This window comes from Paramacrobiotus metropolitanus, unplaced genomic scaffold (assembly GCF_019649055.1).
Source record: "Paramacrobiotus metropolitanus isolate TYO unplaced genomic scaffold, Prichtersi_v1.0 Parri_scaffold0000004, whole genome shotgun sequence".
Taxonomy (NCBI): domain Eukaryota; kingdom Metazoa; phylum Tardigrada; class Eutardigrada; order Parachela; family Macrobiotidae; genus Paramacrobiotus; species Paramacrobiotus metropolitanus.
Window position 1 is genome coordinate 1,296,869 of NW_026570224.1, and position 21,284 is coordinate 1,318,152.

The 21,284-nt window shown below is 41.9% G+C and overlaps 6 protein-coding genes across 8 annotated transcripts; 2 read left to right on the forward strand and 4 right to left on the reverse strand.

The window, feature by feature from the left end:
* Positions 1–88: 88 nt before the first annotated feature.
* LOC129602637 (serine/arginine-rich splicing factor 1B-like) lies at positions 89–3,411 on the forward strand. Of its 2 annotated transcripts, XR_008692429.1 has the most exons (6): positions 90–627; positions 787–883; positions 1,028–1,263; positions 1,604–1,776; positions 1,864–2,193; positions 2,455–3,411. XR_008692429.1 is itself a non-coding variant. In XM_055501714.1 (5 exons), the coding sequence occupies exons 1-5, from the start codon at positions 552–554 to the stop codon at positions 2,134–2,136; spliced, it is 855 nt and encodes a 284-aa protein (XP_055357689.1). In that variant the 5' UTR covers positions 89–551; the 3' UTR covers positions 2,137–2,448. The 2 variants fall into 2 exon arrangements, 1 of the variants encoding a protein (XP_055357689.1); XM_055501714.1 differs by lacking the exon at positions 2,455–3,411 and having other exon boundaries at positions 89–627; positions 1,864–2,448.
* Positions 3,412–3,418: 7 nt separating this feature from the next.
* On the reverse strand, positions 3,419–5,863 carry LOC129602639 (uncharacterized). Its single transcript, XM_055501715.1, has 4 exons — positions 5,380–5,863; positions 4,893–4,980; positions 4,649–4,691; positions 3,419–4,090 (listed from the first exon to the last, which is right to left on the reverse strand). Exons 2-4 carry the CDS (start codon positions 4,960–4,962, stop codon positions 3,829–3,831), a joined length of 375 nt encoding a protein of 124 aa, XP_055357690.1. The 5' UTR covers positions 4,963–4,980; positions 5,380–5,863; the 3' UTR covers positions 3,419–3,828.
* A 605-nt stretch (positions 5,864–6,468) lies between these two features.
* Positions 6,469–8,858, reverse strand: LOC129602700 (28S ribosomal protein S31, mitochondrial-like). The gene is made up of 5 exons (XM_055501805.1): positions 8,141–8,858; positions 7,901–8,053; positions 7,564–7,749; positions 7,137–7,357; positions 6,469–6,918 (listed from the first exon to the last, which is right to left on the reverse strand). Exons 1-5 carry the CDS (start codon positions 8,494–8,496, stop codon positions 6,644–6,646), a joined length of 1,191 nt encoding a protein of 396 aa, XP_055357780.1. The 5' UTR covers positions 8,497–8,858; the 3' UTR covers positions 6,469–6,643.
* An 875-nt stretch (positions 8,859–9,733) lies between these two features.
* LOC129602000 (protein elav-like) lies at positions 9,734–17,003 on the forward strand. 2 transcript variants are annotated; one of them, XM_055500938.1, is made up of 8 exons: positions 9,734–9,953; positions 10,052–10,133; positions 10,284–10,514; positions 10,824–10,927; positions 14,385–14,538; positions 14,948–15,407; positions 15,553–15,775; positions 16,007–17,003. In XM_055500938.1, the coding sequence occupies exons 2-8, from the start codon at positions 10,103–10,105 to the stop codon at positions 16,160–16,162; spliced, it is 1,359 nt and encodes a 452-aa protein (XP_055356913.1). In that variant the 5' UTR covers positions 9,734–9,953; positions 10,052–10,102; the 3' UTR covers positions 16,163–17,003. The 2 variants fall into 2 exon arrangements, with proteins under 2 accessions (XP_055356913.1, XP_055356905.1); XM_055500930.1 differs by having other exon boundaries at positions 9,734–10,133.
* A 596-nt stretch (positions 17,004–17,599) lies between these two features.
* On the reverse strand, positions 17,600–19,252 carry LOC129602618 (cytosolic-abundant heat soluble protein 86272-like). Its single transcript, XM_055501690.1, has one exon. The coding sequence runs from the start codon at positions 18,881–18,883 to the stop codon at positions 18,068–18,070; it is 816 nt and encodes a 271-aa protein (XP_055357665.1). The 5' UTR covers positions 18,884–19,252; the 3' UTR covers positions 17,600–18,067.
* A 497-nt stretch (positions 19,253–19,749) lies between these two features.
* On the reverse strand, positions 19,750–21,269 carry LOC129602620 (cytosolic-abundant heat soluble protein 86272-like). The gene is made up of 2 exons (XM_055501692.1): positions 20,910–21,269; positions 19,750–20,383 (listed from the first exon to the last, which is right to left on the reverse strand). The coding sequence occupies exons 1-2, from the start codon at positions 21,148–21,150 to the stop codon at positions 19,833–19,835; spliced, it is 792 nt and encodes a 263-aa protein (XP_055357667.1). The 5' UTR covers positions 21,151–21,269; the 3' UTR covers positions 19,750–19,832.
* Positions 21,270–21,284: the final 15 nt, after the last annotated feature.

A 21,284-nucleotide genomic window follows, 5' to 3' on the forward strand; every position in this document is an offset into this window, starting at 1 on the left:
TTAAAATGAATGAAAAAGAAACTTGTCAATATTAAATTTTAATTACTGTGCATTGGCCATTGGTGCAAACTGTAGAACCAGTTTCTTTTAAAAGCAGGAAGATAGTTCAAGATACCTTTTACGGTTTACCGGCTCTCTTACCGGTGTCCGGTACTGCAGCGAATTGCGCGGGTACAGAGATACGTAGTTTGAGCCGTATTGCTTATCCAGTTTATTCCCATACAAATGTAAGTATCGAGGCGGAACCCCATGATACACCTGTACAGCATACCTTATGATTGAGGTCCCTGCTCGAAAGTCAAGAGATTCAAATCATTCAAGCTGCATTTTCTCAGGAAAACGGGACGAAGCATTTCAGCAACGAATATCTGGCATTATTTCGGTCGATTTGAAATAGTGCACAATAGTTGTACATTTCGTATATTTTGAGAAAATAAAAATTGGCATTATATTTAGTTGGTTTTGAGCTTTAGTCGCTTGATACCTTCGGCGCTTTTCCGAAATCAGTGGTTTTCCTTTTATCCACGTTCCAGTCGTTCCTTCTAATCATCATGAGCCGTGGAGGTATTGGCACGCGAATTTTCGTTGGGAATCTGCCTCCTGATATCAGAGAAAGCGAGATCAAAGGTATGGTACTTTGGATCCATCCGTATTCCGTAGTAATGCCGTGGTTCTTGTACGGCTTGTTGCCAAACGGTGGTATCAGGCTGTTTCTTTTTGACGTCGTCGAGTGACTTACTACGTCCATTTCAATTTTCATTCCGTTCAAGAGCAGTGCTGTTATAGATGTATTCCGTAAATACGGAAAAATCGTGCAGATGGATCTGCGAAACAAAAGTCAAACTGGACCTCCATTTGCCTTTGTGGACTTCGATGATTCTAGGTGACTACCACGCTGCTATTATTAATGTTTTGTATCAGTCACCAGTGGTCCAATTAGCAGCTTTGGTGTAGATGTTATTGTCTTTAGGAACGCTTACTCTTTAGGGAGCCTTTAGGGACGGTTCTTATATGCTCTGTTCTTTAGGGACGCCGATGACGCCGTCCGTGCTCGTGATGGCTACGAACTGGATGGATACAGGATCCGTGTGGAGTTTCCGCGGGCCTACAGGAATTCTGACGGTCGTTTTGTGAACTCCCGTGGCGGCGACCGGGACCGCCGGGGAGGGGATCGCAGGGGAGATAATTATCCATCCAGGAACACGTTTAACAGGCACTCAGGAAATTCCATGCGGCGTTCGAAGTACCGCGTGAATATTACAGGTGCAGTACTTTCCCCGTCTTTTGAATTTCTTGGAAATTTGTTATTTTTTGCATTTTATTTACAATCTTAATAGCGTGAAAGTCTTGCGTTACTGCGTCGAGATAGTTAGTTAATATAAGATTGCAAGCAGATATATTTATAATTTAAGGTGCGGCTCGTAAAACTTAGAATTTCAAAAATGGCAGAGGACAGCTAAATTAAAAGCGTTTTAGACGGAACTTGTTACAGACTGCGATATCACTGTAGTGAAGTCTTTGCAATAGCAGCTGAAGCCTGAGCATAAATTGCATCATGATGGTCATAATTGTTCCTATTTAAATGAAATGTCGTTTCGAATAGGTTTGCCGATTTCGGGAAGTTGGCAGGACCTGAAAGACCACATGCGTGAAGCAGGCGACGTGTGTTTTGCTGACGTCAACAAGGATGGAACTGGAGTGGTTGAGTACATTCGCGAGGATGACATGAAGTATGCAATAAAGAAGCTGGACGACAGCAAATTCCGATCCCACGAGGTACGTTATTGTAGTTAGTCCTTCAGAGGAATGCGGTTACTTACTTTGCTGTGCTAAGCACCTTAATCCGAACTTTCCCGTTTCTAGGGAGACACATCGTACATTCGAGTGAAAGCAGCTGAAGGCAATGATAGTCGTCGCTCGCGCTCCCGTTCGGGATCTCCTGCTGGACGCAGTCGTAGTCGCTCTCCAGTGGGACGCTCTAAACGCGACTCACCCAGAGATGAGCCGGGAAGCGACAGAGACAGCAAGCGTGTGAAGCGCGAAGCTTCGCGCTCTCGTAGTCGCTCTTCGCACTCGAAATCGCGTTCCCGTAGTAAGACACCAGCTTCGCGTAGCCCGTCGCAGGAGAAGGAATGAACATGTATCACACAGTTTTTGGTCCGTATTCGTCTTGGCTGCTCTGTGTGAACAATGGTAATTGTTTAATCGAACCACATTATCTTCATTACGACTGAAGGCATTAATGGGAATTATGGCATTGTAGTTCATCGTTATTATGTCACCTAATGGTATTATGGTAGCACATTGCTTTTTATACCACTATGCATTTTTTGAATAGAATTCCATTGTTTTGTTTCAAGAAGCGTGTTTTCTGGAATGTTATTATTGTCAACATTATGTACATGTTAGCGATGTAATTACCCATTGCACTTATTTTGCACTTGTGTTTCTCAGAGCTATGTGTTCTGTCTGGAGGACGGATCGTAAATTGGCTTCGAGTTCGATTTGACACAAAAACCATAGGATGAGCCTAACGAGTCGGGTTTTGCGAGCTAAGCATGGGGCCTGCAAGCCGTCTGATACGGATGGCGATCGGCATTATCTGGGCTTTCCCATGTGCAAGCAAGCGGTCGTCGTGGGGCACGAAACGTGGCATATGGTACTTTTGGTCGATAATTTGGGAGGACAATATCGTCGGAGAAAAATAGTTTGTTTGGGATTTGATGGGATGGGAACGATTATGTCGCTCGCTTGGAGGGGAAAGAAAGCGAAGCTTTGGCGTATCGCGTAGGGAACGTAATGCTGAACAAGTGCGCGTGCTGGAGCAGCAGCTGTGGGATGTTCCAGCGTTTGTAATTTTACTAACGATAACGATGTGACATACGCTTCTGCACGAGGGTTCCCAGCCAAAACTTGGTGAAACCCGTACTGTATCACATGCTGTCCTTTGTCCAGGCTGTGATTCGCACATCGCGGTATTTATGATAAGTTGTGCAGTATTAATTTTTTTGATTTATGAAGGCAGAATAAATAAAACTGGTACCTGTTAACAGTGTTGTCATCTCATGGCAGTGTGGATGCAGGTGCCACGGAGTCACAGACGTTGGACAGTGCAACATTTTATTTGAAAGTTGAACATGATTATTTCAAATTAATTAATATTAAGCGAACATTGGATTGGTTGGCTGTCGGTCCCGCAGTTCGCTGGATCAAAACATCTAATCCCCGGACTCGAATGGTGGGCAATGGGCATAAATGATAGTGGTGCAAATTGTCGACTACCGGCATCATTGTAATTGTACATAATTTTCCTTATATAGATATTTTGCATGATAAACTTCCTTATGTACTTGTACTAACTAGTGTATAGTCGTTATGAATACAACAATCAGGAAAATCACTTGGGAGAGAATTAAAGCGACCTAATTGCATTTGTATGGTTTTCTGCCTTTGTCAGCGAGATGACATCAAGACAATGATTGGGAATTTGGAAATAAAACACAACTTAAGAAATTTTAGAGTAACAAGTTCATACGCTTACTGTACAGTTTATCGTACGTATTGTGCAAGCGCAGCGCAACCTCGACATACAAAAGAAACAATGCAATACTTCGGTAAAAATAAGTACAGAAATGCAATTCAGCGTCAGGAAAACCTTAGAAATTCAAGAGAACTCGAAAAATGCAAGACATTGACCATACAACCAACATTGTAGATTGCCTTGGAAATCTCGGGTGTTTTGGCTGCAGCTGTCACGCGAATACGGAAAGCGCCCTGCATCCGGTCGCGGTCGTATATGGTCATCCAGATAAGAGGCATCCAACATTTTCACCGCAGCAAGCGTATCGCCAGAAACATTGTGCACATTATGGGCAAAACATATTGCAGCGATATACTGTTAGCTGCACTAACCCCAGCCAGAAACCAGTACGTTTGCGGATCGACGAAGGGATACTGTCCTATACCCAGTTTCTCATAGCCACCGCCGAATCCCGGAGGTCCAACTACGCCCACTTCCGGATTGAAGCTAAATCCATTATAGGCGCCACCCGAACCGTACCGCGGCCCGTACATGCTGGGATTGTAATTGCTGTCAACCAGGAAAGTCTGGGTAGTTCCACAGTTAAAAAAATTTAAAAAAAGTTATTACTGTATGAATACAGTTAAAAATGTTTTAAGTACTATATTTTCGAAGAGCTAATGTCACCACGCGCTTTTGTTACTTATCTTGATGGCACACGCCACTGAGTACTTATTACATCAATGGTACAATGTAAGACTATTTCAGTCCATCGACAGATCGCCTATGAATTTCTCTGTATATCATAAGAAATAAAAAACATAGCTATTGTTAAAAACAGAAAATACAAATCCTTTGCGCTTTGCGAAAGACTGCTTGCTTTCAAATTAATGTGATGTTGCATGATAAGCACGACTATTCAGCGAGATATAGGCAAACATTTAAATTTTTTACTATAAAATAATAAATAATCGCCGGAATCGAAAGGCAATTCTCAAAACCGGATAATTGTAGTACAGTACTGGTACTTCAGTGTTCACGAATCTGTATACAGTTGGATGTCAGTTCCATTTAAACACATTAAATATACTACTATCTATATTTTGCGTTGGGTGCATCTGTGCGTACCTGCCCGGCATAGCATTTTGATATTGCGCATATCCAAGCTGTCCTGAAAAGTTCCCACATTTGGATTTTTTACGAAACATGCATGGGTGCATTTCAAAATTTAGTTGGCTAGAATATAGATATAAATAAGTAAATAAATGCAGTCTTTAAGACTACCGGGTAGTACATATTGTACTAATTCCAACAACTTATGAGTGTGCTAATATCTATATTGAAACTGGAAAAGGGCGAAATTTCGGGTTACCGTTAACGTTAGGAGAGCACAGGAACACGGTGAGCAGCAATAATCCCAGTTTGCGCACAATTTCGTACATTTTCGTTGGCAGTAATGACTATAAAAATGACCGAAAGCGACAATAACAGCAATCAAATAATACTGGTTTTCAAGTCAGTGCTTGCAGTTCCGGTGTAAATATCAACAAAACTTGTCAAAGTCCAACACACGGTCCAGAGGAAATTTGTCAATACAAAATCTGGCTCAACCAAATGCAAAAGCCATTCAATTGCCGCATTCTGTTGTTAGTTAAACGTGATTGAATTAGAATTTGCAGACAACTGGAGCATTATACGTTGGATTTAACATAATTCTAAATTATGTACATATGATCTTATATGTACAATAGTATGCATATCACACCCAGCGAAAACCATCGCACAGTTTGGTGACGATTATTCCAAATATATAGGCGCGTGCATTAGAATGATATGAGTGTTAACTAGTTGGCACTAACTTTGAAGTAAACGACTAAATGCGATCTTCCACAGCTCAATATATTACGTAAAACGAAGGCGCTGAACCAACTAATTTGTAGCAGCTCAGTTTTCCCACAATCGGTCCATGGAGTATAAATTATGCGAGGCTGAATTATGATGATATATATCTAATAATCGGTAGCATAATGTGTAAAGACATTGTAATTCTGAAATGAATCGATTGCGTCGAGGTTTTCACACGGCTTCGGGATGTGGTTAAAACGAGGTCAAAATGAAAGTGTTTTCCATTTTATAAGTCTTCCTACAGGTGAGTCGCTGAGCTTCGCTAACGCGTGCAACGTGTTCAGTCATATTCCGGTTTGATGTGGAGTTTGTAGACCAAGTCTACAGAGTAGCACCTATAGCGATATTTGGCGCTTGGCGGCGCTCGACGTGGACAAGAGTCGACAGAAAAAACGAGGCGCTCGACGCAAAATCACAGCGGAACTATTAATTTTGGACTGTACCTGCTTCTACCGCAAATCCAAAGTAATAGAAAATGGTATACAGCGTTATGAAAGTGAAAACAACACTGGACGGTATACTTGTACATGTACGGTACAGACCGTAGATCTGATGCGATATTATAGGAAGTAGAAACTGAGCGTAAGCCGGCGACACGAACCAAACCGGTTTCACAGATGACCATAAACGAGTAATCACCACCACATGTAACTGTGAAATGTGCTTTCACATTGGTAAAGAAAACAATGAATTATTATTAATAATAATAATTTATTTATTATTATTATTAATAAAGTAAGTATTATTTTTGTAAGCCTCAAGTTGCAGGACTGCCTGTATCAATTTATCAAACCAAAAAATCTACATCTATCAAACCAAATCTACTTGTATTTAAGTGCTTTAAATTGAGTTTAAACTTTAAAGCCATGCTTTTGAGCACTGTATTCTGCACAAGCAGCACAACTTATACGGACTACTCTAGATATTCCTGCACTAATTGTACATTTTAATACAAGCTGTACGTATTACAATTACTGATTTACCGTTAAATACAATTTGTAAGCATTGTCCATTAACGACGTAATAAATAAATAACGACAAGATTTCGCTATGCCAATTTTTATTCAAACTTGGAGAGTAAAGTCATCCGTGCTTTTACATCCATGCTTTTACAAGAGCTCAAACAATGATCACATTCATTCTAGAATAAAACAGTAAAAATTAACCGAAAGTTGTCACATAAAAGTTTATACCGGTGGCTGCGCATTTCTGGCCGACCTAACACTGTGTTTTGTTCTCTTTTACCGAAGCTACCGTTCCCATTTCTTGGCCCATCACATCGACAATAAGGTCCTGTTTTTTCATAAAATATTCTCGAAACCAGTCAACATGTTCTTCTTTCTCTCGTACGGTAAGGAAAGGATTTTTCGATAAGGCGTACACAGCGATATCCATAAACTGTCGGATAGGACCCTTTTTGGGAAAACCAGCAAGCAGGTGGTGAAGAAATACATGTTCAGAGAAATCCACATTCTTCTCGTGATCAAGTACCCCTGCATCACAAAACAAAAACATGATTTTCTCGTTTTACAATTATACATGTTATTTAAGAGCGGATCAGTTGCAGGAACTGACCCTTTCTAAAACACATTGTTTCTCACATCTCGCGCGTTAAACGATGTTAACACCTTATTGTTAGCTCAATTTCAGTTTCCAAAGCACAAACATACTGTTCAATTATTAATTATCATTGCCATCACTAAACACAAACCTTGTTCATTATCAATAGGAAAGTTCCAGAGCTTGCCTTCTTTGGTCCAATTCACCATTTCTTCAAATGCATTCCTGGGAGGCAGAGACATTAGCGATTGCAGAGACTCTTCTTCGAGCTGCTGCCAAATCTTTAGCCTGAACTGAGGCTTTGCCCGTAATGATTCCACATCCTTGAATATTTCCAAAGGCCGACCACCAAATATGTCTATTCGTTCCATCCTAAAACATCCAAAAAGTGAACGTAGTTGTAGTGCACACTGTGCACCGAAATGTTCACAGCGATGCAAGCATCAAAGTGGTTTGAGAGTTGAAAGTACAAATCTCGTGCAGCATTGGAGGCACACTACACGCAACGGAAAGCGCTTTAGAAATTCAAAATACTGAAAAGGTGTTACCATAACTGGGAAAAATTGTATGTGGCTTACACAGGCGGGGGCTGTCGAGGTCGAGCCCGATCGCTTGCTGCGGGTACGGCACTATCGTTCATAACGGTCTCCATCATCGCTCGGATAGGCTTCTGAGCAGTTTCCTCAAAAGCCTGGAAGGGCACCTGAGCTCCCACTTCGACGGGGGGTTTCGATCTGTCGATCTTCATTCCCGCTATTAGATGACTGTAAACAAAGATACGTAGCGGCTTTATTGCCTGCTTACAGTTCACTGGCTAACAGAAAATAACACTTCACTGGCATATAAATTGTGAGCACCTAAGAAACAAACGGGCAAAAGACCGCAACATTACAATTCAGCCAGACAAAAACCAACCTTAAATCAGCAGCTGACGCTTTAGCTTTATCCGTCTGCTCGGCATGATCGAGGAGTTTAGCAAGCAATTCCGATTTTACCGTGGCCGGGTCGATTTTCGGTGCAAATGCCAGAGATACTTTTTCCACGGCGTCCACTAACTGAGGATCCACCCTGAGATGCAATTAGATGTACAAGAAAACAAAAACACAGGACTTTTACTGGTGCTTCATTTTCTGCAACCCAATCATAAATATTTACCGCGGAGCAGCGGTCGTCGACTCTTCCTTGCGCGGAACGTCTGCTGTATGGGTAAAAGCAGGCCGTTTTCGCACATCCTCTCTTTCTCTTTCATCCACCGATGACTGTTTGCTGCCATCGACTTTCATACCAGCCAGTACAGTTTTCAGTTTAGATATCGGAGATGGATGTGGACGATCAGTCTTGGGAGTCCGCAGATCCAGGACAAGCGGCTCCTTATCCTTCTTGGAATCATTATCCGATGGTCTCATCGCGACCGCGGTCGTGGATGCAGTCCTCGCTTGCAGCACACCACCAGCATGCAGGCGTGCTGATTCTATGCATCGAAGATACAACAAAATACTACGATGCGACATGGTCAGTAAACTTCGGCTGCTGAAGTTCTCGAATTCGTCTTCGTCGAGTAAAATTTTGCAAGGAATCAGCCAGATTTCAGACCCGACAAACGTCAGGCAGACCCAAGGACTATAAATTTTGTAAACAATGATTCTGGAGCTCCATAAAGCTACAAACAGGGCACCGAATATCGTAAGGAAGAAATCTATCTTGCAATTTCATTTACTGTTAACTGGTATACTGTGAAGTGTATATGAGCATGCAAAGCCACTATTTACAATTAATTTGTAACTAACGAAATCCTACAACAAAAATGGCAAAAGGCACAAATGCTAAAAAATTAATACATAGTAGAAAAAAGCAAAAACCTCAACACGAACGCAGGAACGCTGTAAAAAAGTATAGCTTAAAAGCCTTAAAGCCCATAGCGGTATATGTGCACTACCGTGGCGAGGCAGTCACTGTATGTATCCGAACGTCTCGTGGATACCCCTGTCTCACGTTTCAACTTCCAAAAATCGCAACAAATTTCATTAAAAAACGTGTTGTTGGTGCTTAGCCGTTTACAAGCTTAATATTTTCGCAGACTTGCTTATTTAAATTTTACGAAAATAACAGTTTTTTTTCGCTCGAAACTATGGTGTAAAAAAATAATATCGTACAGCAGAGTCGCACCTGATCATGTACCGTACAGGTACATTGTACACTGGTACTACTTCTGCCATTAATGACATGTCAGTCATTTTCCAAAAATAATGTAAAAACGCTTTAAAAAATTAAATGTAACCATATTAATTAAATACTTGTACTACTGTCGATGTACGAGTATCATGTATAGACCATATATTTATATTTGTACTTCCATATTACTTTGTAGATGGAATACGAGCAAACTGGAACAGTGGCGATGTTGCGGGCAGCACATACGGGCGCCAAGAAGCATGAGGCACGACGCGTTTCCGCCACGCGCCGGTACGGTTTTGTGTATCGACGAAAGCAATCCCGCGCTCATCAGTCAGTTAATGTGCACACATGGTTTCCCGCCTGCCGCCAACAGGCTTTGCAGTTTGTACAGGGGATGCTGTATCCTTTTGGATTGTTGCACGATGCCTGCTGATAGGCTGCTGGCGCAAAGTAGGGGTTGGCCTTCCACTGCAGTTTGATCCCATTTTATGCGCACGCTTTCTGGGATGTCCCGACCCGCTACTATGGGTGATTCTGGAATCGTATCATTGATTTTTCTTCCTGGTTGCCGAGTGTATCTAGGTGAATTTTCATTCTTTTAGTTGGCGGTTTAGTTTCAGTTTTATTCATTTTGTTTGGTGAAGCGTTCCAGTCCGGCTTGTGTATTACATATGTATATTCTATTTTGTCTTAGTTCACTTTAGCTTTCGCTTATGTTAGTAGTGCCATCAATGTAATCTTTATATATACGCGTCTATTGTTTCAGTTCGGTTGATCGGCTGATTTTAATTCAGTAAGGTTTTGTTTTATCAGACTATCGTTGTTCATCACATTTTGTTTCTACATGTTATTCTATACTCCTTATTTATTATTGCGTAATTTTTCTTGTAGGTTATTTTATCAATAAGTTCCATCCTTATTTGACCGAGCGCGCGCGAGACTATGGCACCGCGTAGCCAAAACGTTCCATTGGGTAACTGCAGGCTCTGGCCGGCGTTGGAATATATTGATTTTTCTCAATTGAAATTACTTCGTCGGTTGTGTTAAAAATATTTTGTGCATGTGGCGTGCTATTGAATATTTGTGTTGACATTAGTTTTTATTTGTTTTTAAATGTATATAGCAGGCGACGACATTGAACGCGGTCTGTACGTTGACGATGTCGATGTCCATTCCAACGGATCCCGCTCGAATAGTCCGCACAGCGGCAGCACCGGATCGGCCTCAAACAACCGCAATACTAACCTGATTGTCAATTACCTGCCACAGCAAATGACACAAGAGGAATTTCGTAACCTTTTCGCATCCAAGGGACCACTGGAATCATGTAAACTAGTTCGCGACAAGATCACTAGTAAGAACGCGCCCCCAAAATTGTGACCTAACTGTACTGCTATGAACTTAATTCACAAAAAGCAACGGTTCAACCTGGTTGACGTCAGCGGCAGCTGCAACGGTGCAACCCAATCGATTCTATCTGCATTTAATTTTGGCGTTTTCACAATCAGTTGCCCACTAGTCATACGTACTTAATTCACTGCATTCTGTTGATTGGAAGCTTTCCGTGCATGAATCATATTGTTATATTATTGATTTCCCTCTTTATCATCATTCTCTTGATTCAACCTGATTTTGTTTCTTATGTTATCGTTTTTATTTTAAGGTCAAAGTCTTGGCTACGGCTTCGTTAATTATGTCTCACCGGAAGATGCACAGAAAGCGCTGGCTACACTCAATGGACTGCGTTTACATCAGAAAGTCATTAAGGTACCGCAAGCAGCTCCACCGTTAGATCGAATGTGTCCATCTATTAAAGGGCTCAAGTAGGGGAAAATGCAACACACATCATAACACTGCACAATTCTATGGGACATTGATCGAAACTCTCCCATACAACATCACACACGCACGCGGATCATTGAGGCTAGTTATTGATTACCAAAGGCCACCTTTTAAGGGTACACTGCAACAGATCCCATTATAACGTCCCGACACAGAAAAAGAAAATAGGATGACACCAAATGCATTACACATCAAGGAAACTTGAACGGAGTAAAGTAACGCATGCAGCCGGCAGAATATTCGCGCTGCATATATGTTTGCAGTAAGTACCTAATCGATCATACAGTACTGCGTTTCCTTGAATACAAAAAAAGACATACGAAAAGATTGCAAAATTGTAGTTGTGAAAATAGAGCATTGGTGAAAAGGTCACTTATAATTGTAATAATCGTACTCTGTTTATATATATAATTAGTTTGGTCTGGTGGCTGAAAGACCGCGCACTCGCAAGATTATAGCAGTTACTATCCAATGTAAATCTTATTAACTTTATTCTTTAATAGCAATCAAAATAACATAAACTGCAAGCGCGGGCCCACTACGCCATCAATTAAATAGCTTGAATACAGAAAAAGCCGGCAACAAATCAATGAATATATATGACAAAGTATTCGACAACCCCGAACCGGATGCTAGTTGATCAGCATATCTGAAGCTAGAATTTCTTTCAAAAGTTTTTTTGGCCTGGCTAAAAACAGTACGAGTGAGTTAAAATTATTGCACAGTGGGCTTCGGCTAAAAGTAATAGTTTCTCTAGTGACTAGTGTTGCCAAAATGCATATATAAAGCCTTGGCGGGCGCCATGTTGCTATTACGGCAGTAAGATGAAATTTCATCCCGCCATGCCCGATGATCAGACTTTCAGTCCCGACTCCATACAGCAAATTAGGGACAGTTTTGCTTTGCAGGGTCCGTACAGTCGCTTTTACTCGCCGACGCGATTAGTGAGCTCGACAGCACAAGTTAAGTGGCTACATTCGCTCGGCTTGTCGATTGCAGCTGGATACACTGTGTTTTCAAGTTGAAATATTATTTCCGCATCAAAAACACATGCTGGTCGATGTTTTGTTAACAAAACCCTGCAATAGCGCGAATGGTGCGTTTATACAGAACCCAGTGCGAGTACTCGTACAGACAGTATAAGTACAGTAGTACATAAATTTTATTTTCGAAGTGTACTGTACAGTGTACACTATTATCCTGGTGATGCTGTAGCTTGATATACTGCATATTCCTCCTCTTGAAATGTCGCCATTAGATTGTAAAAAATCGATTTACAGACGGAAATGAGGTTACAATCCAATAGAGAGATCCATCATCGGGGACGTATTTTTAATACCGAACACAATGGCTGCAGGATGTTATTTGAACTCGACATTAGGTAGCATGTCTGGGTGGGAGAAATTTGTTCCCTTGCATTCTTAGTAGCCAAATGGATACCCTAACTTAATTAAGCATCAAACACCGTAGACGAGAATAGCAGTGCTGTACGCATTAGTGGTACAAATTTTTGCAGTATTGTAATGCATAAAATTGCTAGGTATATTCAACCAATAAATATACGAAAATGATCTCTTGTCAGGAAGGAAAGAATTTAATGCCCGTGCACAATTTTCTGTAACAAATTTCACATACAACAGACTGCAGTTACGGTATTTCTAAGAAGTCGCACGCTATTATGTGTCACGGATACTCGTATCCAGTTTGTTTTGTTGTGAATAGCTTGCAATGTCGGTAGTACTCTGTACGACGAGAAAGGTACATATCAAAGATACAAACTGGAACTGTGAAATTGCTGCGTCAAATTTAAAGTATATTATATGAAAATCTACACCCTCGTAAAAAACGTAGTGATAAATTCTTCGTATGGACGTCATCTGGCTGCGAGTTTCTTACGATGGATCACAATAACTCTTAATTTCTCCTGGCAGACAGTTTCCGGTCATTCGAGGTCAATCAGTTCAGGTTACGTAAGGACACGGCTTCATTGATCAGCAGTCGCACGCACTAGTATACACACACAATCACACATATCGCAGACCGGGCACGGCAGGCAATAGCGGTTATTTGAGGATAAACAAGAGTCGCCAGGTGCGAATGGATTTGAAAATGGGCTTGCGATGGTTGCCGGCTGTGCAGCGCTGGCTACTGATCAGATTGACCTGAATGCCCCGTAGGAAGTCAGACCGTCTCGTGTCCAGGGAGCGGCCATCTGCTTTACAGTGCTTGACTGAATATTCAAAATGGCAATTGAAAAGGGATCATGACCATGCTGTAAACGTTCTGGTGAACCAACCCTTTTTGCCATCTATGTATAAGACACACTGCTGCTATGCAGATTTACCAACTGTCAGTAATAGGTGAATATCCATATTCGGCCATTCGGCCAACCGGTGAAATGTACAGGGGAGAAAATGATAATCATAAAATGATAACCACAGAGTTTTTAACCATCTGCTTCCCTCTGCTCCGCTTATTATTACTCAACACACAGACGTGTGGCCGTTGGGTGAAGAAATTCAAACAGGGGCACGTTCGATGAATTGTGTGTTTCTCCAATGAATTGTGCTCTCCAAAATTACTTCAATACTGTACTTTCTGTAGACTTCAAAATTTGTGGCACACCAAGCGACATATCACATTAAACCCATATTTCAGTTAATTTGCAAGTATTACAACAGCAAAATGAGCCTTGCTGCAAACACGGGAAGAAATCCGACTTAAGCATCCAATGAAATGCTCGGTCCAAACTGGCACTGACTTGTGATATCTGAACAAGCAATTTGCCATATTAATAAGTTAAACGGACTTTCGTCTCGCTGCTCCGATCAGCCAATAAACGCCAGCATGCATTTTTATGGCATAAAAGTTAGTGAATATTTAACATACGCTTGCTTCTTTGGCTTCGAAATAGGCTGCCAGATTAATTATCCATGATGATCGAATGCCGAAATGAGAGATATGCATTTGATGCCTTTAATTTGTTAAATATTTTACAAAAATAATTTGTGCCTGAAAGGCTCGCAGTTCTTTTGCATGAGTACAACAATAACTTTGTTAAGCAGTTTTACGTAGTGTATATGTCATCGGACATAAAGAATCATCTCCAGGTGACTCATGCGGTGACAACAATCAAATAAAGCAGAAGTCAAAATCAATAATGACATCAGAATAATGTTATGACCTTTTATATACTGTATAATGGGACTCTAATGCAAACTGGATGTGAGAAAATTTCCAGAATAGTTAGTCATAAGATGCATAACAAGAATGAGTCGTGCTACTGGACAGGATGACGGGAAGCAGTAGAGCAGCTCTCCAGTTTAATTTCCGGAACTAAATAATAACTGAGGATTTCTTTACATTATACTCGTATGTGTAGGTTTCCTTGGCACGTCCCAGCAGTGAGACAATTAAAGGAGCAAATCTTTACGTAAGCGGTTTTCCGAAACGTTGGGAGCCAAAGGATTTAGAACAGTTTTTCTCGCCGTATGGAAAAATCATTACATCCAGAATTTTGAGCGATTCCGTCTCCGGTAAGTATATTCGGCAAAATTTTTCACGACTACAGTGCCACGTTTTTAAATTCAAACAATATTAAGTTTAAATTATATCCATGTCTCTTGTTTTCCTGAATTGTTGTCCTTTCGTAATTTGCAGCGCGGTTGTACGGTTAGAATGCGGCAGATGTAAGTAAAATCATTTTGTTTCTTTCACACCAAATATAGCCGCTGCAAAACTTATAAGGAAAAAATGGTTTACCACGGTCCACGGTTATTGTTTTATCGTTTCTTGATAGCTTGTAGAAGGAGCGATCAGGCCTTGTGCACTGTACGACATGAATATGGCAGAATATTTTTATTACTGAATAAGTCCGCATTAGAAAAACCTGTGATTTAGCATATCGTACGTGAAAATAATCTAACGTTTATTTATTATCTGTAGGACTCAGTAAGGGCGTGGGATTCGTGCGTTTCGACACGCGCAGCCAAGCGGAGCGGGCTATTGAGCATCTGCACGGCGTCACACCGGAAGGCCACAATGAGCAGATCCAGGTGAAGTTCGCTAATAATCCATCGGCCACGGCGACCGCACTGGCCGCGGCTGCAGCCGCCGCGGCGTCCATCACACCACCGTTAACCGGACGCGGAATGGGCTTCGGGATGTACGCCGGCGCCAATGGACTCCTGCCGCACGGATCTTTATTTCCTGCGCTGGCCGCCTTTGCCAACAACGGCGCCTTGACCGGTGCCGGAACAGCGGGCTTGGGTTTGGGTTTAGCATCGCCTCTGGGCCTGGGGACGTCGGTGGCCACGGCATCCACCGGGTCGTCCTCATCAACCGGAAGTCACAGAAATCGCAATACGGCAATGGGTCCCATTCATCACCAGACACCGCGCGTTCGGTACGGAATATACTGGCTAATTTTATAGGGAGCTTTTTGAACAACCGGTAATTTAGGGAATACTTACATTGCTTGTAAGTGCAATGCTTATGGTTAGCTATTTACACATGTGCCTATAATAATCATCGTATGTTTCCTTAACTAGGTACTCTCCCATGAGCTCTAATGACATGCTGGCCGCTGGTAATCTACTGGGAAGCAATTTAATGGGCATCGGATTAGGCAACACAACGGCAGGGTTCTCTTCCAGTAATAGTGCCAGTTCTGGAAGCGGATGGAGTATTTTCGTTTACAACCTCGCTCCTGATACGGAAGAGACAACTTTGTGGCAACTGTTTGGTCCTTTTGGTGGTATTCAAAGCGTGAAGGTAACAGTATGAAATTAAACAACGTATTTTAATGACTTGTACACGCTTATATTGTGCATGCCGTAAAGCACGTAATGACATAAAATAAGCTACTGATAATCAGTTTTCGTCTGTTTAAGCAAAGTTTAGCCGCAGTCATTCCGAATTCCATAAAATGCGATAGCTTTATAAGAAGACATCGTTTGAGTAACGTTGGTGCATTCTGAAGCTTTGCACTGATTCGTATTGCAGGTGATTCGCGATGCCGTTTCCCAAAAATGCAAGGGATTTGCTTTCGTAACCATGACCAACTACGAAGAAGCAGTTATGGCAATACAAAGTTTAAATGGATATATCCTTGGCAATCGGGTACTCCAGGTTTCCTTCAAATCTAATAATCGCAAGTGACCATCCACTTTAATCTGGTACATATGCTAACCGTTCACGGAGGATAGCTGAATCTCACTGGACAGCGTTCAACTCTTAATTTTCGTCTTCTCGTACATGTATTCTCAGTGCAGCCGGAAGAAGGATCTTGATATGATTATTTCATTATATCGACGTAACTCGTTTTTGGTGTACTGAGTTCAGTAGTGTTTTAAATTTATTTTATGTTTATTTGATTCAGTTGAGTTTTAATAATTACTCGGTGCTATTAAGTTATGTGCGTGCTGTTATTTGTGTTTTATGTTCTTAGTTCCGTGCTAATAATACAATCGTCATTTTTCTGATTTTCCATTTTAAACATTCGAGCACTCAAAGCATACCAAAGCAGCAGAGTCTAAGGAGCTAGTCGCTTTTTGTTTTAATTTTCAGTTATTAATACGCCCATATTTCCCGTTTGTGCTAATTGTCGTTTTAGGTGCATTTTGTATGTGTTGTTATGTGCACCGTTGTTAGTTAAGTAGCATGCCATTGCACAAATACTGTAACTGGCATTCCAACTTCGTCATGCATTCCATGGGCGAGCGTCTGACTGATGACCGTTGGAGCACGGAAATGTTCCTATTTATTCCGTTTAACCTTTTAAGCGGTGATATTGTTAATTTGTAAATCCTGTGTTGTGTATTTAATCTTTGAAATTGTTCCCGTATATCCTTAAATGGATGTGGGGCAATCCAGCTTCAATTGATCTCAATTTGTGCGTTAACATTCCTGTTTCGCATAAATGTTTTATCGTATTTTAACTGGATTCTGGTACACCTCAATAAATAATTAATGCTTCGTCGCAAATGTTAGTCGGTAGTGGCGATAAATTTAATTCGTCCCTTGTAAGTGGAGAAAAACATGTCTTCAATAGTTCAGTTGATCCCAGATTTTATCGTTACTTGCGTTTCCTGGGTACATGCAGATTATCGTTTTCTGTTCAAAAAACCCATTTCCCTGCGAATTATAATTACGGCTTAAAAGCAGACTTTTGCAAAGAAAATGCTGCAGTAAAACATTTTAGTTGTGAAGAATTTACACACATCATAGCCGATATTGGTGGGATACCCGATATGGGAACAGGCTATATGTGCTAATCGGAAATGTGTTTTCCATTTGGACATATGTTTTATCAACAATATGCCTGGAAAAACGTGTTCCCCAAGTGTTTGACCACAAATGCATGTACCGCGGTTAGTAACAGCGACCAACCGCAAAACGGAAGACCTTCCGAGTTCAAGTGATATTAATTATTGTGCTATTCTAGTATTCTGGCACTTTTTAACTACGTTTCTACGCCATCACGGTAGTATAAATTTTTGAAGTTTATAACTGCAATTTGTGACAACTTCTGTGTAAAGATGCAAAACGATACCTTTTTCGAGGCAGATGCAATTTTTTATAAGACATCATCCTGTTTTCTAATTTAGTATAATCTATAAATACAGTGTACCTAGTATAGATAGCTTCGGTCAAGTTCAGAACAACATTAATTTTCAAAGGTCGTCACGAGCACCTGCTGATGAGCTAAATGTTACAACATACAAAGAGTTTCGACAGCCTTACTAAAGATGTCGACAAAACGGACACATCAGCGGCAACAATTGCTCATGGTAACTGCAGTCGCAGATTATCGTGGAACACACAGACGTAAGCGGAAAAAATTCATGCAGACAAAGTAGTGCAGGGTATGTAACTCTGTACAAATTGTAGCAGAATTTACAGTTCTCACTGAATGAAACTGGCAGTAACGATTTTTAATTTAGTACTAATTACACAAAATCGGTAAGCTGTATACACGTTGCAAAAGTTTCGCCAAAAGATTTCTCTTTGTCGTCCGCGCCGAGAGACCTGAAGACTGTCGACTCGGTGTACGATTTCCATCTTTTACTCGTGTTTGCCCATGATGGCTTCCTTGATCTTCGCACCGATTGATTTGTGATCAGCCCCGATACTGTCGTGTGACTGATAGTGCGTGACAATATTCTGAGTTTCGCTGACCGTATGTCCGGCCACGGTGTCCAGATTAACTTGGATGTTGGCATGATGACGACTCCGCTCCAGTGCTTCCATCGCCAGCGTCCGTTGTCGCTCCAACTCCTTCGCAGCGTACTTAGCCTCCAGGAGGATCTCCTCTTTCTGACGCGCCACTGCTTCCTGCACCAACTTCTCACGAAACTCCACATCGCGGGCATGCTGCTTCTCCAGTTCTTTCCGGATCTTTTCCGCTTCGGCTTCCGTCTTTCTGCGGTACTTTTCCGTCAGCTTCTCCACTTCCTTCTCATACTTTCGGGCAATGGATTCCTGTTCGCGGCGATAATGCTCGAGATCTCGGAGTTTCAGTTCGTAGGTTTGTGGCGATTCGGTGATGGTGGCGGCGGATCCGGCTGAAACATGCACACTAGCGGCCGACGCCTGAAATCCGTCGGCCACAATTTCCTGGGCCAGCCCCGTGGCGGTGGATATGACGACAGGTTGGACATTGCCCAAACTGGGTTTGCGGGCGTCCGTGTGCGTGTATACAGTCTGCTTTTCTTGGAAGGATGACTGGTGGGAAGAAGTAGGGGAATGGTTGTCGTGTTCGCGGAGGGCCTCATACGTCGATCCAGGCTGATCTTTAATCACTGTTTCGGTCTCCATACTGGTATACGTGCGGCCAGCGGCACTATCCACCGCTGTTTTACGAGTTTCCGTATGTTCCATGTGTTGACACTAATGTTTTCCGCTGAAATGTAATAAAATAAAGTGTAGCTTCGGCAGGTCAGAGGGGAGTACACGCTAGGTTTGAGAGTAAGAGCATGTGACGGGAAAACAATAATGCACTCATAAAGTCATAATCGCAGAACAGCTAAGAGGGATGTTGTTTTGAGGATGGTGTGCAGCTAGCAGAATTGCAAATGTCAATCGATCAGGCAGACTACATGATGAAATATTCACAGCTGGGATCTAATATACAACGGGACCGAGTGCGCCACTGTGCGGTACTCTGTCGGTCAGCTTCTTGATAGGATAACTGCCGGTCCCGTATAAAACCGTTCATCGTCGCAAATTCTGCTACGGGATAACGGGAGCAAGCAACAACGTTTGCCTTCCTGTTTACAGCGCCTCGGTTTAGACTACAGTTTAGAATAAAGTTTAAATTTGGTGTGAAGATTAGAATGATGAAAAATTAAAGAAACAGTCATGTTTTGCCGGCGGTTTCGACTGGGTTGCACCAGCGCGTTAGACTGCAGTTGTGACTCCGAAGTACAAACCGCCTGATTTCCCAGTCCAAGGGCTGGTCGGCGTCCATATTGAAAGCGGCAAATGCCGACAAGTGTAGTTGTGTAGGTACTTGAGTATCGATTTATTCATAAACCGTCAGATATTCCCGTAATATCGATTGCTTTTCTTGTTAAGCCTGATGTCGGCCGGGTGCCCTTCACGGTTAACCCGCGCGCATGAAGGAGGATATTAGCGGAAACGACAATACGCCTAATTGCTCTGATAATGCGGTAACGCTGTAACGCGCCTATGCAGTTGACTTGAAATGCTTTACTAAAGCACTTAGTAAACAACCGCGAAGATAATCCTGTCGAGACATTTTAACACCGATTTAAAAATATTGAAGTATGGAGACGGCACACTGAAGTAACAAATAAAGATTTTCAAATTATTTACTGGTAAAAGTATCACGCAATTTCGCACTCAGCGATTTATGAGGCTCTTTTTGATCAGCCGGGATGTCGACCACTTCCATCTGCTGGCTCTGACTCTGGCTTTCGCTGACCGTGTGGCCGGCCATTGTGTCCAGATTGACCTGGACATCCGCTTGTTTTTTTGTCTTATCCAGTGCCTCCATTGCCATCTCGCGCTGCCGTTCCAGCTCCTTGCGGGCATATTTTGCTTCCAGGGCGATTTCCTCTTTCTGCCGCTCTATGGCTTTCTCCATCAGTTCCTTGCGGAATTCAATATCGCGCTCATGCTGCTTTTCCATCTCTTTACGGATTTTCTCCGCTTCCTGCTCGGTTTTCTTGCGATATTCTTCGTTCATCTTTTCGACGGCGCGTTCATATTTACGCACCAAAGCTTCTTGTTCTTTGCGGTAGTTTTCTTGTTCACGGAGGTATTTTTCCTGGGAAGTCAGTGTCTCGGTCACGGTGACCTGCGGGCTGGCTCCGGTCACGCGTGCCGCGGAGGCAGAAAAGCCTTCGCCAACAATTTCTGCAAAATGTACAGATGAGCGTAATGTTTTCTTTAAAAAATGTTATAATATAATTGTACGGCGAGTCTTCAACACGAATAATCCAGCATCTACCAGTAATTCAAATACGTACGTAATTATATAGCATACAAGCAGTACTACACCTATTAAGACGAAACAATAAATTTTAGGGATTGTCACGTCTTCAGGATAATGGGTGCTCTATATTTACGTTTTTTTTCAAAAATGATTTAGAATTTGAATTGGTTTAATGCATTTGCTGAATTTTGCACTGCCAGCCATTAGTTTATCAAGTATAATAGCTGTGCAACCACTTTAGGAGGATCGTTAACAGTTCACAGTCGTAAAGTCACTGGGAAGAAATGGCCTACAGGTTACTGTATGAAGAAAGGTTAATACTGTACAACTGCAGTTTTATAACGGTACAGGTGGACCATAGACTTGCTGTTTTACATACACAGACAGCATGGGAATTTAAACCTGGGAAGCATGGGAACCTAGATAGTTAATTATTAAATACAATACCTTGTGCCAATCCCGCAGCCGAGGAAATGATTAATACTGGTGCTGGCGGGTTGATTTGCGGTGTTCGGACATCAGTGTAAGTATAGCTGACATTTTCCTTTTTTTCGCTTTGGGAGTGTCCAGATGATGTGGCCGACGGAGCTCGGAACTCGCACTTTAGCTCAACTGTTTTCTCGAAGCTACCGCCTTCTGCATCGGAAAAGTCCGTTCGGTGCTCAGAGTGATTGACTTCTTGCGCCATGCTCGCTGTATATAGGTGAAATTATTTTAAAAAGCAAGAATCAGCTTTGTATTATTTGCGTTGTATTTTTTGCGGAAGTGACTGACATACTTATGCAGACAGTGTTGACGGGCAGTACTCTGCATTAAGATGTG

What these genes read in the sequence shown, in the direction of transcription:
- LOC129602637 (XM_055501714.1), top strand. Translation starts at nt 552, where the DNA reads ATGAGCCGTGGAGGTATTGGCACGCGAATTTTCGTTGGGAATCTGCCT. An exon ending in GTGGACTTCGATGATTCTAG is followed by an intron (nt 884 to 1,027) that starts GTGACTACCACG and finishes TCTGTTCTTTAG; the next exon opens with GGACGCCGATGACGCCGTCC. An exon ending in GCAAATTCCGATCCCACGAG is followed by an intron (nt 1,777 to 1,863) that starts GTACGTTATTGT and finishes TCCCGTTTCTAG; the next exon opens with GGAGACACATCGTACATTCG.
- LOC129602639 (XM_055501715.1), bottom strand. Translation starts at nt 4,962, where the DNA reads ATGTACGAAATTGTGCGCAAACTGGGATTATTGCTGCTCACCGTGTTC. An exon ending in GTGCTCTCCTAACGTTAACG is followed by an intron (nt 4,692 to 4,892) that starts GTAACCCGAAAT and finishes GGAACTTTTCAG; the next exon opens with GACAGCTTGGATATGCGCAA. An exon ending in CAAAATGCTATGCCGGGCAG is followed by an intron (nt 4,091 to 4,648) that starts GTACGCACAGAT and finishes CCTGGTTGACAG; the next exon opens with CAATTACAATCCCAGCATGT.
- LOC129602700 (XM_055501805.1), bottom strand. Translation starts at nt 8,496, where the DNA reads ATGTCGCATCGTAGTATTTTGTTGTATCTTCGATGCATAGAATCAGCA. An exon ending in TCGACGACCGCTGCTCCGCG is followed by an intron (nt 8,054 to 8,140) that starts GTAAATATTTAT and finishes ATTGCATCTCAG; the next exon opens with GGTGGATCCTCAGTTAGTGG. An exon ending in CCTCGACAGCCCCCGCCTGT is followed by an intron (nt 7,358 to 7,563) that starts GTAAGCCACATA and finishes TGGATGTTTTAG; the next exon opens with GATGGAACGAATAGACATAT.
- LOC129602000 (XM_055500930.1), top strand. Translation starts at nt 10,103, where the DNA reads ATGGCACCGCGTAGCCAAAACGTTCCATTGG. An exon ending in AGTTCGCGACAAGATCACTA is followed by an intron (nt 10,515 to 10,823) that starts GTAAGAACGCGC and finishes TTTTATTTTAAG; the next exon opens with GTCAAAGTCTTGGCTACGGC. An exon ending in CACCAGACACCGCGCGTTCG is followed by an intron (nt 15,408 to 15,552) that starts GTACGGAATATA and finishes TTCCTTAACTAG; the next exon opens with GTACTCTCCCATGAGCTCTA.
- LOC129602618 (XM_055501690.1), bottom strand. Translation starts at nt 18,883, where the DNA reads ATGGAACATACGGAAACTCGTAAAACAGCGGTGGATAGTGCCGCTGGC.
- LOC129602620 (XM_055501692.1), bottom strand. Translation starts at nt 21,150, where the DNA reads ATGGCGCAAGAAGTCAATCACTCTGAGCACCGAACGGACTTTTCCGAT. An exon ending in GGCTGCGGGATTGGCACAAG is followed by an intron (nt 20,384 to 20,909) that starts GTATTGTATTTA and finishes TACATTTTGCAG; the next exon opens with AAATTGTTGGCGAAGGCTTT.